Source organism: Dictyostelium purpureum (assembly GCF_000190715.1).
Source record: "Dictyostelium purpureum unplaced genomic scaffold DICPUscaffold_331, whole genome shotgun sequence".
In the NCBI taxonomy this organism is placed as follows: Eukaryota; Evosea; class Eumycetozoa; order Dictyosteliales; family Dictyosteliaceae; genus Dictyostelium; species Dictyostelium purpureum.
The window spans coordinates 1-12,471 of record NW_003519667.1 but is presented as its reverse complement, the minus strand read 5'-3'; the positions used below and the strand labels follow the sequence as shown (position 1 = coordinate 12,471).

Below are 12,471 nucleotides of genomic sequence, written 5' to 3'. Positions count from 1 at the left end.
TTTTGTTTTATTTTTATTATTACATTTTTCCTTTTAAATTGTGCTTGTATAAAATGATTGCGGACTGAGTGTGAAATTATTTGACCAGTATCCAGCAGATAAAATACCGCCATAACCTTTACCTCGGTACTCTGGACCAACTATAAGAAAGTCTGGTGAAACCTCTCCACTTCTTTTTGGTAATGAATGTAAAGCGTTTTCGAAACCGACGCTATCAATACCAGCAACGACTAAAACCAAACCTTTACCACATGAATTTGGAATAATAAATGTTATTCCTGAACCTGGTGTACTAAACTCATAGCTTTTATCCAATGTAAAAGAGTTATCTATATTGAATGAAACATCTGCTCTTTCAATTAATTTTTCAGTAAAAAGATTTTGATAACTTGAACCCAATAAAATTAAATTTTGATTTTCACTGCACACCTCGTTTGAATAAATTGGTATATAATCTACATCTGAAAATATTGGTGCTGAACCTCTACCATAGTTATTCCAAAAATTGTTTATATAAACTGATCCTTGCTTTAATTGGGCTGTAGCTGAACCTTGACCAATTGTGCCATAAATGATCTTGAAATTCTTTTCAAAGATTTGTCTAATTGGTCCATTTGTAAGTGGATTCCTTTCATTCTCGATCCATGTCGAGTTATCATTTGATAAAGTCCAATATTTCTTATTTGTATTGTCTTTGGTATTTTCGAAATGGTAATCTGGGTAAAAGAAATTGTTATTAAATGAAGAACCATCAATAATTAACTCTACTGGGAATTGTTGACGTATAGGTGTTTGGGTAATAGCAAATCTTCTAACATTGGATGTTTCAATAATCCAAACCAATTGTGATTTTTCATAGACTTGAGTTAATTTTATTTTTGAAATTCTAAATGGTTGCTTTTGTTGAAGAATTAAAATGTTTGCTCTTGAACCTGATGATGCTGGATTTAATGTGCTAATAGTTATGGTCTTGGGTATATCTGGTAAATATTGATTATTTGAAGCTAAGATGTTATAAAAATTTTGCATAAAACTATCATTTAAAATACCGTTAAACCAATGATTTGCATTTGGCTCTTCGCTAATCATAACTGCTGTTTCATTTTGACTTTGTTCGCTGACCATTCTAACAATACGACGTGAGTGGTATGGATTAACAACTGTATCGTTCTCGCCATATCTTGCCATTAATGGTAAACCAACCAAATTACTTGATATTAAATCAACATTATTCTCTTCGATTGACGACATTAAAATTCCTTTTAAGGTTTGGTCAATATAAGCAAACCCTGGTGCGGTATCATATAGTAAATAAAGCTCAAGCTTACTAAAACCTGAAGCACATGCACCACCCAAAGCCAAATCACCTTGTCTTGAGAGTAAGGACCAGCATCCCATACCACCCATAGAATGGCCAATAAAAATAATTTTGGTTCCATCTGTTTTATATAGTGACTTTTGAGATAATGGTACACCTGGTAATTGGGTGACTAATGCGTCAATAGCATTAAATACATTTAAACGGCTTGAAGAACCCCAGTCATATCCCCATGGGGTTCTACCTGTAGGAGCGAGTACCCAAAGATTATTTTGACGTGGAAGAACACTAGTCCATGATGGATCTGCTGCAACAACATTAGCACCATGTGTTGCTAGCATAATATTACAAAGTTCGGATGAATTACCACAAGTATTAATTGGTGGGATTGCCATAGCATATTGAACAGTATTATCAAAGTCTAAAAATGTGAAGAGATAAGGGCTTTCAAAACTTGAGCAATTGAATGGTATGTTGATATTATTTAAAATTATTGTGGAATTTCCAACCAAATTTAACTCTAAAAACATTGGACATTCTAACTGTGTACTGTCTGATTTAATTTCAATTTCAAAAGACATTGATAATCTTTGACCAACCAATATGTTAAATGTTCCGTTACCATTTGCACTATTTGAAATATTAAGATTAAACAATGATAATGAGCTATTTGCTAAAACAACCGAAATACCAAATAAATCGCTATTACCAGAATTGATAACTGTGATTGAACCATAAGGACTTGCTAAAATTGTGCCAACTATGTCTGGAACCAAAGATTCGGTCTCTATTAATGTGATAACCTGATATATTGGAACTGGTGTTAATTGGCATGCGAATTTACCTAAAGGTGATAGATTATCTCTTGTGCTGCTAATCATTTTAACATAAAAACGGTAGTTTTGGCCAGCTTCTAAACTAACAATATTTTGGCCATTTCCGTAACTGTAAAAATCGCCTGTAAATTCTTTAATAACACTTGGTGTACCTGGAACTGAACTCAAGGTTTGAATATAAAAAGTACGGGCTGAATTACAATTAACAATATAATTTGAACCCTCTGTGGATTGGAAATCACCAACAGCGTAAGCATACCATAAATATATTTCCCATCCAAACGGTGTGTCATAAAAAGACCAATCTATAGTATCGCTCCAATCAATTTCTAGTTGGCCCGGTATAGATGAATTGAATTGTCTCCATCCAACCACTCCATTGTGTCCAAACTCTGATGGATATGTTGTATTATCCCCAATTGGAATACTGAAAATTCCGCCATAGGATTCTAAACTATCAAAAGTTTCTTCTCTTTCTCCAATCGTGAATGGACCTATTACATTGAATAACCCCGGTAGTGTTGTTGATTTAGAAATTTCAATTAAAAAATTTAAAATAAATATAAAAATTAATTTTTTGAACATTATATTATATTTTTTTTAATTTATAACATTATTATTATTATTTAATTTAAATAACTATTAGTATTATTTTTATAAAATGGATGGATAAATAATAACGAATCTTTTTAAAAAAATAAATTTAAAAAAAATAAAAAAAAAAGATTTTTTTTTTATTTTTTTTTTTATTTTTTTGGAATAATAATATTGTTTCAAAATAATGATGCCCTTTGATTTTTAACAGAAATTGATTTTTTTGAATGTTGGAAACTATAAATATTGGTCACTTTGATGGTAGTGGTGAAATGGTATTGCTAATTATGTAAGCTTAAGAAAGACGACAATAGTGCTGTTTAAACCCTGGTGTGTTTTCTCATTCCTAAACTGGGATTTATGATGGAATATTGGGCAAAAATGATTTGTTTTAACAATTCTTTGTGCTATTATATAGTTTTATTAACTGTTATTAATAATACTGATATTATTTGAGATTCTAATTCATTCAAAACAATTTAATCAATTTTATTCTCCAAAATAGGAACACCCACTCTGAAATTTTTTTTTTTTTTTTTTAACTGATTCCCCAAAATACCTAAACTTTTATGAATTATTGACCACACTGATTTTGATATGTTGGTGATGATGAGTGATTTAAATAAATATGTTTTATTCCTTGTGTATAATTATTTTTAATAATTTTTAATATTTTTTTTTATTATTTTATTTTTTTAAATTTAAACATAAAGTGATGTTTTTTTTTAAAATTAAACTAATCAATTTAAGCGGTGGATTCTTTGTGGAGATAAGCGATGGTATCAGCACGATCTTGAGCTGATTTGAAACCAGCAAAGGCCTTTAATGAGTAAAAAAAAAAAAAAAGGTTAATAAATGTGATCTTTATTCACTGATTAATACATTATATTTTATTATAAATAATAATTACCATTTTAGTTTTTGGAATGAATTTCTTTGGGTTTTCTAAGTAAGTAAAGAGAGTATCTTCACCCCACATGATACCTATTGATTTAAAATATTAAAAAATGAGTATTTGTTTTGAATAATGTTTAGATTCTTTTTCTTTTTATTTGTTTTATCTTTATCACAATCCACACTAAACTTTAACCTATATCCAATATATCTACAAATGAAACTAATAACTTGATTACTTACCAGCATTTTTGTTGGCTTCTGAGTATGAGTAACCTTCGACTGAACCTGATTTACGACCGAAAAGACCATAGAGATTTGGACCTTGTTTGTTGACACCACCCTAAATTATTAAAATTTTATTTATTTTTTTTTTTTTTTTTAAATTACAAAAAGTTAAAAATAAATATAAAATATATTGATTAGTATTTTACACTTTTTTTTTTTTTTTTTTTTTATTTTACAAAAATTAAATCTGATCATACTTTGTTGACAGTGTGACATTGGGCACATCTGGCTTTGAATAAGGTTTCACCGTTAGCAACGTTACCGACTGGCATTGGAGTGGACATCTTGTTTATTTATTTATTTAATTATTTGTTATTACAAACTAAAAAAAAAAAAAAAGAACACGTTTTTTAAAAAAAAAAAATTTAGTGCAAAAAAAATTAAAAAAAAAAAAAAAAAAAAAAAAAAATTAAAAAAAAATTAAAAAAAATAACGAGGGCACCTGTTTTTTTTTTATCATCATAATTACACAACAATGATTTTTCATATAAATGTCGTTTTGTACCCTTTTTTAAACATAAAAAATAAAAAAAAATAAAAAAATAAAAAAATAAAAAAATAAAAAAAAAAAAAATAAAAAAATTAATTAAATAAATAATTTTATTTAAATTAAAATAAATTGATTGCGAATGTAATTTATTTTTTTTTTTAATTTTAAATTACTTATATTTGGTTTGGTAACGATAATATAAATTACATTACATATGCATATGCATATTTAAATATGGTTTTATTTTTATTTTTGTTTTTTAATAGTCTGCAAAATCTTGGTCATCTATTTCTCTCATTTTGGCAATTGATTTGCTCATTGCCTCCAGATTGAATTTAGCAATTTTCATTACTTTCTGATTATTATTGTTATTATTATTGCTATTGTTATTGTGGTAGCTTGGAGATACCTCTGTATCTTTATCGATATTTGAATCGGGTACATTGATTGTAGGGACTTTTTTAGATGGTTTGACAATATCCATTTCATTTATATCAATTTTATTACTACTATCTGCTTTAATTTTGTTATTAGTATTATTAAAATTATTTAAATGGTTACTGTCTATATTGGTGGTAATGCTAATATTGTTTTCAATATTTTCTTGACTATTATTTATATTATTATTATTATTATTATTATTACTATTTACATTATTGTTTTTATTAACACTACTTAAATTATTCGAGTCATCATTGAATATTGGTTCGTAATATTCTAAATTATTATTACTATTATTGTTATTATTTAATAAACTAAAATTATTATTACTGTTACTGTTGTTATTTATATTATTACTATTATTATTATTGTTTTTCTTTAATAAATTTAAAAATGAATAAAAAAATTGAGTAAAATATGAAATCATGAAAAATTTAAAAAGAAATGCTGTTAATGGTGAGGTTTTTTTAGTTCTTTTTAAAAGTTGAACGGTATTTTCTAAATTTTTTGATTTTTCAAATAAATTCGTTATGGAGTTATAGGTTAAATCTATATATGGTTTGGTTTTATCTAGTTGAGATTGAATTTGATAGGATCTATCTTGATTTGCAATTACAAATTCTTTTGATGTATCAGATGCCTGCAAAAGTTTATTATAGTTTTCAAAAAGCTCTTTTTTGAATTGGTTGGATTTCTTTTCTAGTTCGTCTAATTCTTTTTCTCTTTGTAATATTTTATTTTCTAAACGGTTACTCATCAACGTGATGTCATGGAGTTCAATAACCTTTGGTGTGAGTTGGAGCATTTTTCTATAGGCTTTTGAGAGTGCTCTATTTCTGGGTCTTGGAGGTGCGATACTATCACTGCTACTTCTAATTTCATCATTATCCATAGATATGGCATCTAATACAGAGTTTATATTCTTTGATAATGTACTTGTTGAACGTTTGAAATCAGATTTATTACTGTCATTAAAATCTTTCTTTTTATGGCCACTAAATGAAAATATATCTCTTTTCTTTTTTAGTTGTGGGAAAGATGGCATTTGAATAGTTGGCATTTGAATACCATCATTAAATAGACCCTTAATATTGGTTTGAATCTTTTTTAATCTTCCACCATCAAATGATGGTAATATATTAAATGGTTGCTTTGTATTTGGGGCGCCACTATTACTACTTGATAGATTTGGACTATTATTGGATGAGTTATTGGTTGTATCGTTACTGTATGTATTTGGGACCGATTCTAAATTGTTTGATATATTTCTATTGGTACTATGAGATAGTGTTAATGATAGTCTATTGGGATTAAGTTTTCTCTTTAATAAACTCTTTCTCTTGTTCTTTAAATCTGAATCAAAAATTGCAGACTCCAGGTTCGATGCTGAAAGTGATTGTGCATGATGAGTTGATCCACTTAAAATTGGTGAGTTGGTCGGATTGGTATCATTTGCTGTTGTTGAGTTTGATGATGGTGTATTTGTTGAATAACTTCTTTTATGATCACGATGAAATTTATTAAGTATATGATTATGGAAACTTGTATTATTTTCAGTATTGCTATTATTTGTTGTTGAACTATCTTGTGGCTGTTGGTTGCCAAATAAAAAGCTTTTGAATGCTGGTGGTTTGTTTTTTAATTTATTTATTAAAGAGTCCTCTAATATTGATTTCTTTTGACTAATTTTTCTTTTATTTAATAGTGGATTATATCTTGAATTTTTTTCACATTCAAATAGATAGCTATAAAAATCTTCCATTTTTCTTTTACATATTAATGATTTTTGTAATGTTTCTGCAGATACCTCTTCGTTAAAAATATTATTATTGTTGCCAAGAAGTGGTGGTGATGATAATGGTGATTCAAAATTTAAATTGTGATTAATATTTGATAAAAATGCATTTGAATTTGAGGATGGAGAGTGACTAACAAATGTAGTGGGTGAAGATGAACATGAGCTAAGTGTAGGTGAGTTATCATTATTAGATGGTGTACTTGGTGTTGATACATTAAATGGAGATGTTGTTGTATTAGGTGGTGATTTTAATAAATGTTGTTGGATTGGTGATTTGTTGTTATCATTATTGATATTATTATTATTTGATGACCCAGATGATAAAGTGTTATCAGAGGGTGGATCGATTGATAGGCTTGGAACCTCTACAACAGTATTTGCAGTTGCGCTCGACAATGTGTTATCCGATTCAGTTATATCATTTTCAGAATATGAATGAAGTCCACTTTGATTTGGTAAGCTGCTTGAACCAGTAAAAACATCTTGATTACCTCTATGCTGACCTAAAGGAAAAAGTGAATTTTTAGCCATCTGTGAGCCCAAATTACTATTGTAACTTGTAGAAAAACCAATTTTGGTTGGGGATGTTGGTGTCGATTTACTTGTACCCATTGGTGGAGTTTCTGTATCTGAGCTGCTATTATTATTACTATTAATCATTTGATTTCCAGCCACAGCTAAAGTATTATTATTGCTACTATGATTTGACACATGCAACTTTTTCATAATATCGATAATTGATGACCTTTTGGATTTATCTTTTTCTTTTAAAGAGCTGTTTGTGGAGAAATTACCTGGTGCACTTTTTAAGCTTGTGGTACCAAAATGATCTTCAAAATCGATCGATCTAGTTGAGTAAGTTGAGGTATCGGTAATCTCGCTAACATCATCAGTGTTGGTTATTTCGCTAGCAGTTGCAGTATTTGTACCACTAGTTAATTTATTTGATTTCCTATTTTGCTTTTTTAATTCTTTTTCTATTCTTTTTTTTTCTTCTTTTTCTCTTTCTTTTTGCTTTTTTCTTTCTTTTTCCTCAAAATCTAACTCTTTCTGTATTTTCTTTTCTTGCTCTTTCAATTTTTGTTTTGTTTCTTTTTCCTCTTTTTCCTTTTCCTCTTTTAATTTCTTCTCTAATTCCTTTTCTTTCTTTTTTTCGTCTTTATATCTTTGTTTTTCTTGCTCTTTTAATTTTTCTAACTCTGTCTTTTCTTTACCAAATAATGATACACTACAAAATAATAAAAATTGTTAATATAAAATCTAATGATTTTTAAATCATTTTTTTACATACCTCTTTCTTTTTTCTTTATTATCTATATTCATTTGATCGGATGACCGATGAAGAAGGAACTGGTGGTCTTTTATTAGGCTCCATTATTATTATTATTATTACTATTTATTTGAAAATTTTAATTGTTATTATTATTGGATAATATATTATTTATTTTTTAATTTAAAAACAAAACAAAAAAAAATATAAAAAATAAAAAATAGAAAAAAAAAAAAGAAAATATTTTATAATAAAAGAAACATAATGAAAAAGATATATAAACACCAAAACACACAATAATTCCACACTATTTATAAAAGTATTAATGGATATGGAAACAATACTATTTATTTTATTTTATTTTATTAATAAAAATTCAAATAAAATGATATTTTTATATTATTTACTATAATAAATATATATATTTATATATAAAAATGAATAGTTATATTTGTGTGGTTTTAAATAAATGCTGTTATGGTTAATAAATATATAAATTATTTAAAAAAAAAAAAATAGTGTGAGTGGTGGTGTTTAAAAAATTCATAAAATAAAAAAAAAATAAAAATTTTTTTTAAAAAAAATAAAAATAAAAAAAAATAAAAAAAAATTAAGACAATTATATGAATAATCTGAAATCAAGATTAATTTTCCCCATTGCCTTTATTTGTAACTTATCAAAATAATACAATAAAATTAATAATAAAAAAAATATCTGTTTGTATGAAAAATCATAACTATCGTTTTTATTTTATTTTTTGTAAAATTGGACTTATTTTTTTTTTTTTTACCTGAATTGTTGGGAAAAAAAAAAAAACTTTAATTTTTTAATTTCAAATATACAAAGATTTATCAAATATCACTTGAAACAACCCAAACCTCACTATTGATTAGTAGCAGCATTACAATTTACTATTTTTAAAAACATTGATAGAGCTTTTTACAAACTTCTGTGATACTACAACCATCCCCAAGCATTGTCAATACTTTTTCAGAGTTTTTTTCTTTAAAAGAATGGAGGGAAACCTATATTATAAATTTAATTAGTAAGCAATGAAAAAAAAAAAAACTTTTCATTAAAAAAAAAAAAAAACAAATATTACCTTAATTGTTGGATCTATATTGTGTAATGGTTCATAATAACCGTTTCTTCTAAAGTTGTCAATTTGCTTTACTTGAAACTTACATAATATGCATAGTTGTGTTGAGTTCCCAAAAGTTGGTATGATTAATAGGTTTATTAAAAATAAAAATAAAATTATTTTATTCATTTTAAATCAGTGTAATAAAATTATTATTAATGAATATGATTAAATAGAATATATTATTATAACAAATAATCTATTACATATAAACTATTACATGTAACCTATTACTATGGAAATTGTTAATTAAATAAAAAAAAATAAAAAAAAAGTATAGGGTATTTATATAAAAAATTTTTTTTTTTTTAATTAAACAATTATTTTTGTTAAGGGAGTATCACATCACTTTTATATTATATTAAAAAATATTATTATAAAATTTCACAAGTGTGGTGTAATTATGCTCTGAACGGAAAAAAAACGGTGTGGATTTTTATTTTTCAAAAAAAAATTTCACCATTTTTTGTTTTTATTCTGAATCATATAACTCAAATAAGGTTTATAATTGTATATAACCCTTGGTTATTTTATAATCAAAAAATCACCCCTAATAACATTATATGAATTTTTCTTAAAAGCATTAAAGTAATAAACAAAAAAAAAAAAAAAAAAAAAAAAAAAAAAAAAAAATTTTAAAAGAAAAAAAAAAAATGGAGTAAAAAAAAAAAAAAAAGTGGAGTTTTTAATCTCATTTAATTTGATAATTAATCTTTCCTTAATTTTCTCCAACAACTTGTTAATTTTATTTAATTTAATAATAATAGAATTCAAATTAGATAAATAGTTTTTCGTTTTTTAAAAAAAAATATTTTATTTTTTATTTTTTATTTTTTAAAAAAAACGAAATTTTTTAAAAAACAATTATTTTTAAAATTTTTTTTAAAATTTTTTTATTTTTTTATAAAGTAATAATAGTAATCAAATAAAGAAAATGGTTGTTGCTAAACAAACTACAGAAAAAAAAGTTGTTAAAAAGGCAGTTGCACCAGCCTCAAACACTACTACTGCCAAATCAACAGCAGTCGCAGCTAAAAAAGTTTCAAAACCAGCTGCTGCTAAACCAATTTCAAAACCAGTTGTTCAAGAAGTAGAGGAAGTTGAAAACAAACAAGTAAACAATCATATGAAACCAATTGTTCCACCACATTCAATTAAAATTAATTATCATAAAAAATCAATTAAAGCTACAATCACTCTTCACAAAATTCCAGAAAAATTCATTAGTTTAGAAACTAAACCAAAAAGATTCCATTTAGATACATTAAAACACACCAAAAAATATCTTTTAGATGTTGAATACCCAGAAAATGTTACTGTTGATGATACTAAAACTGAATGTTCATTTGATGGCAACACTTTAACTGTTTTCATCCCAATCGTTAGCAAATTACCACAACAACCAAACCAAAAAGAAAACACAAATAAAAAGAGAAAGGTCGATAACGAAGAAAAAGAAGAAGAAAAAGAAAAACCAAAACAAAATAAAAAACAAATCAAAAAACAAAAAGTAGAACAACAACCAATCGTTCAAAAAGAAATTGAAACTCAAGAAGAACAACAAGACGAAGAAGCTGTTGAAGAAGAAGAGGAAAAAACTACCACCACCACCACTCAAAAGAAAAAGAAATTTATTAATGATGAATCAGCTTTAAATATTATGAACGAAATTTCAGAAAATCAAGAAAAGAAAGCAAATCAAAAAATTGTAAATGAAAAGAAAAAGAACCAACAATTTGAATCAAAAGCAGAAGAAAAACAAAGCAAAAAACAAACTGCAGTTAATAGAAAAGAAAATGTATTAAAAAAACTTAAGGGCAATGAAGAAAAAGTCGAAGAGCCAGCTGTTGTTGCCACTACTACCACCACTACTGAAAAACCAACCACCAAAAAATCAGCCAAAAAACCAGCTGCCGTTGCTGCATCTGTTTCACCAAAGAAGGTTTCATTCGGTGAAAAAGTCGATATCAAAACTATTCCAAAAGTTGGAAAAGGTTTAAAACTTAATTAAATAACATAAAGAAACAAATAAAAAATAAATAAATAAACAGCTAAAAAAAAAAATAAAAAAATAAAAATAAAAAAAAATATAAAAAAAAAAAATATAGTTTATAAATTATAAAAAAAAATTCTACAGGTTTGCATTTCTTGTTTATTGTACAATTGGAGAATATACCTTTTACTAAAAAAAGATATAGTTTATAATATTATTAAAATATATTGCCTTTTTTTTAAAACCATCTCTTGGACATTTTATCTACAGTTTTTTTTGATTGATCGAGGGATGCATCAATTTCATCAAATTTCTTTTCCATTCCTCTCATTTGTTCAGTTTGTCTTTTTAGTTCCATATTTGTCTCAATTGCTGTATTTGTCATATTTGATAGTTGTACTCTTGCATCTTTTATCATTTGTAAATTGTTTTCATGGATTTTATTAAGTCTTGCAACTTTATCTTTGGTGTCGTTACCATTATAATTTAGCTTTACTAGTTTACCATCCTCGTCTCTGAATGTGTTGCTATTCCTACTGTCTAATAGTTTAGTTTTGTTATATTGTAGTTTTAATTGATCGTATTTTTGAAACAATAGTTTTATATTTTGATCTTTATTTATATCTCCACCTTTATTACTGCTATATTCCAATTTTAATGATGATATATCTGATTCTATGGCTTGTATAAGTTCATCTATCTTTTTAATATATATATTTATTTCGAAACCATTATTGTTCTTATTTTTATTAATTATATTCAAATTTCCCTCGAAAGAATCTAAATTATCTTTAATTTCATCGATATATGAATCAACAATATTCTAAATTATTATTATAATATTTATAAAAGTTAGTTTATATTATTATAATAATATTAAACAGATAAATAGTTACCATTTGTTTTTGTTTGTGTTGTGTTTTGTTTTTTGATGAATTAATTTAAATTAATAAAAAAATTTATATAAATACCAAAATTAAAATAAAATTTCATACACGTGGTGTATCTGTTCAAAGAAAATTGTTCAATTTTAAAAAAATAAAATAAAAAAAAATAAAAAAAAATAAAAAATAATAAAAAAAATAAAAAATAATTAATATAAAATTGTTTTTTTATTTTTTTTTTATTATGTATGTATAAAATTGTAAAGAATAGTTATATCACAACTTAAAAGTAAAAGTGTGGTAAATATTTATTTGTATATTTTAACACACTTTTTAATTATTTTTATTAATAAATTACAAATTATTGAAAATTATTTATTTATTTTTTTTTATTTTAAATTTTTTATATTTCCATATTCCCTTTTTTTTTTTTTTTTTTTAAATTTCCAAATATAATAAACATTGTTATAATATATTTATTAAATTTAATAACAAATTCTTTTTTTTTTTTTTTAAATTTTAT

General features: G+C 25.2%; 5 protein-coding genes across 5 annotated transcripts; 1 reads left to right on the top strand and 4 right to left on the bottom strand.

The window, feature by feature from the left end:
- Positions 1 to 33: 33 nt before the first annotated feature.
- On the bottom strand, positions 34 to 2,739 carry DICPUDRAFT_40286 (uncharacterized protein; the record flags this gene model as incomplete). The annotated part of the gene is made up of 1 exon (XM_003292230.1): positions 34 to 2,739. One exon carries the CDS (start codon positions 2,737 to 2,739, stop codon positions 34 to 36), a length of 2,706 nt encoding a protein of 901 aa, XP_003292278.1.
- Positions 2,740 to 3,406: 667 nt separating this feature from the next.
- Positions 3,407 to 4,214, bottom strand: DICPUDRAFT_50316 (uncharacterized protein; the record flags this gene model as incomplete). The annotated part of the gene is made up of 4 exons (XM_003292229.1): positions 3,407 to 3,568; positions 3,659 to 3,732; positions 3,886 to 3,985; positions 4,128 to 4,214. 4 exons carry the CDS (start codon positions 4,212 to 4,214, stop codon positions 3,494 to 3,496), a joined length of 336 nt encoding a protein of 111 aa, XP_003292277.1. The 3' UTR covers positions 3,407 to 3,493.
- A 392-nt stretch (positions 4,215 to 4,606) lies between these two features.
- On the bottom strand, positions 4,607 to 7,982 carry DICPUDRAFT_99283 (uncharacterized protein; the record flags this gene model as incomplete). Its single annotated transcript, XM_003292228.1, has 2 exons — positions 4,607 to 7,887; positions 7,951 to 7,982. The coding sequence occupies 2 exons, from the start codon at positions 7,980 to 7,982 to the stop codon at positions 4,680 to 4,682; spliced, it is 3,240 nt and encodes a 1,079-aa protein (XP_003292276.1). The 3' UTR covers positions 4,607 to 4,679.
- A 2,023-nt stretch (positions 7,983 to 10,005) lies between these two features.
- On the top strand, positions 10,006 to 11,082 carry DICPUDRAFT_156979 (uncharacterized protein; the record flags this gene model as incomplete). Its single annotated transcript, XM_003292233.1, has 1 exon — positions 10,006 to 11,082. One exon carries the CDS (start codon positions 10,006 to 10,008, stop codon positions 11,080 to 11,082), a length of 1,077 nt encoding a protein of 358 aa, XP_003292281.1.
- Positions 11,083 to 11,302: 220 nt separating this feature from the next.
- On the bottom strand, positions 11,303 to 11,963 carry DICPUDRAFT_82892 (uncharacterized protein; the record flags this gene model as incomplete). Its single annotated transcript, XM_003292227.1, has 2 exons — positions 11,303 to 11,887; positions 11,961 to 11,963. 2 exons carry the CDS (start codon positions 11,961 to 11,963, stop codon positions 11,303 to 11,305), a joined length of 588 nt encoding a protein of 195 aa, XP_003292275.1.
- Between the last annotated feature and the right edge of the window lie 508 nt (positions 11,964 to 12,471).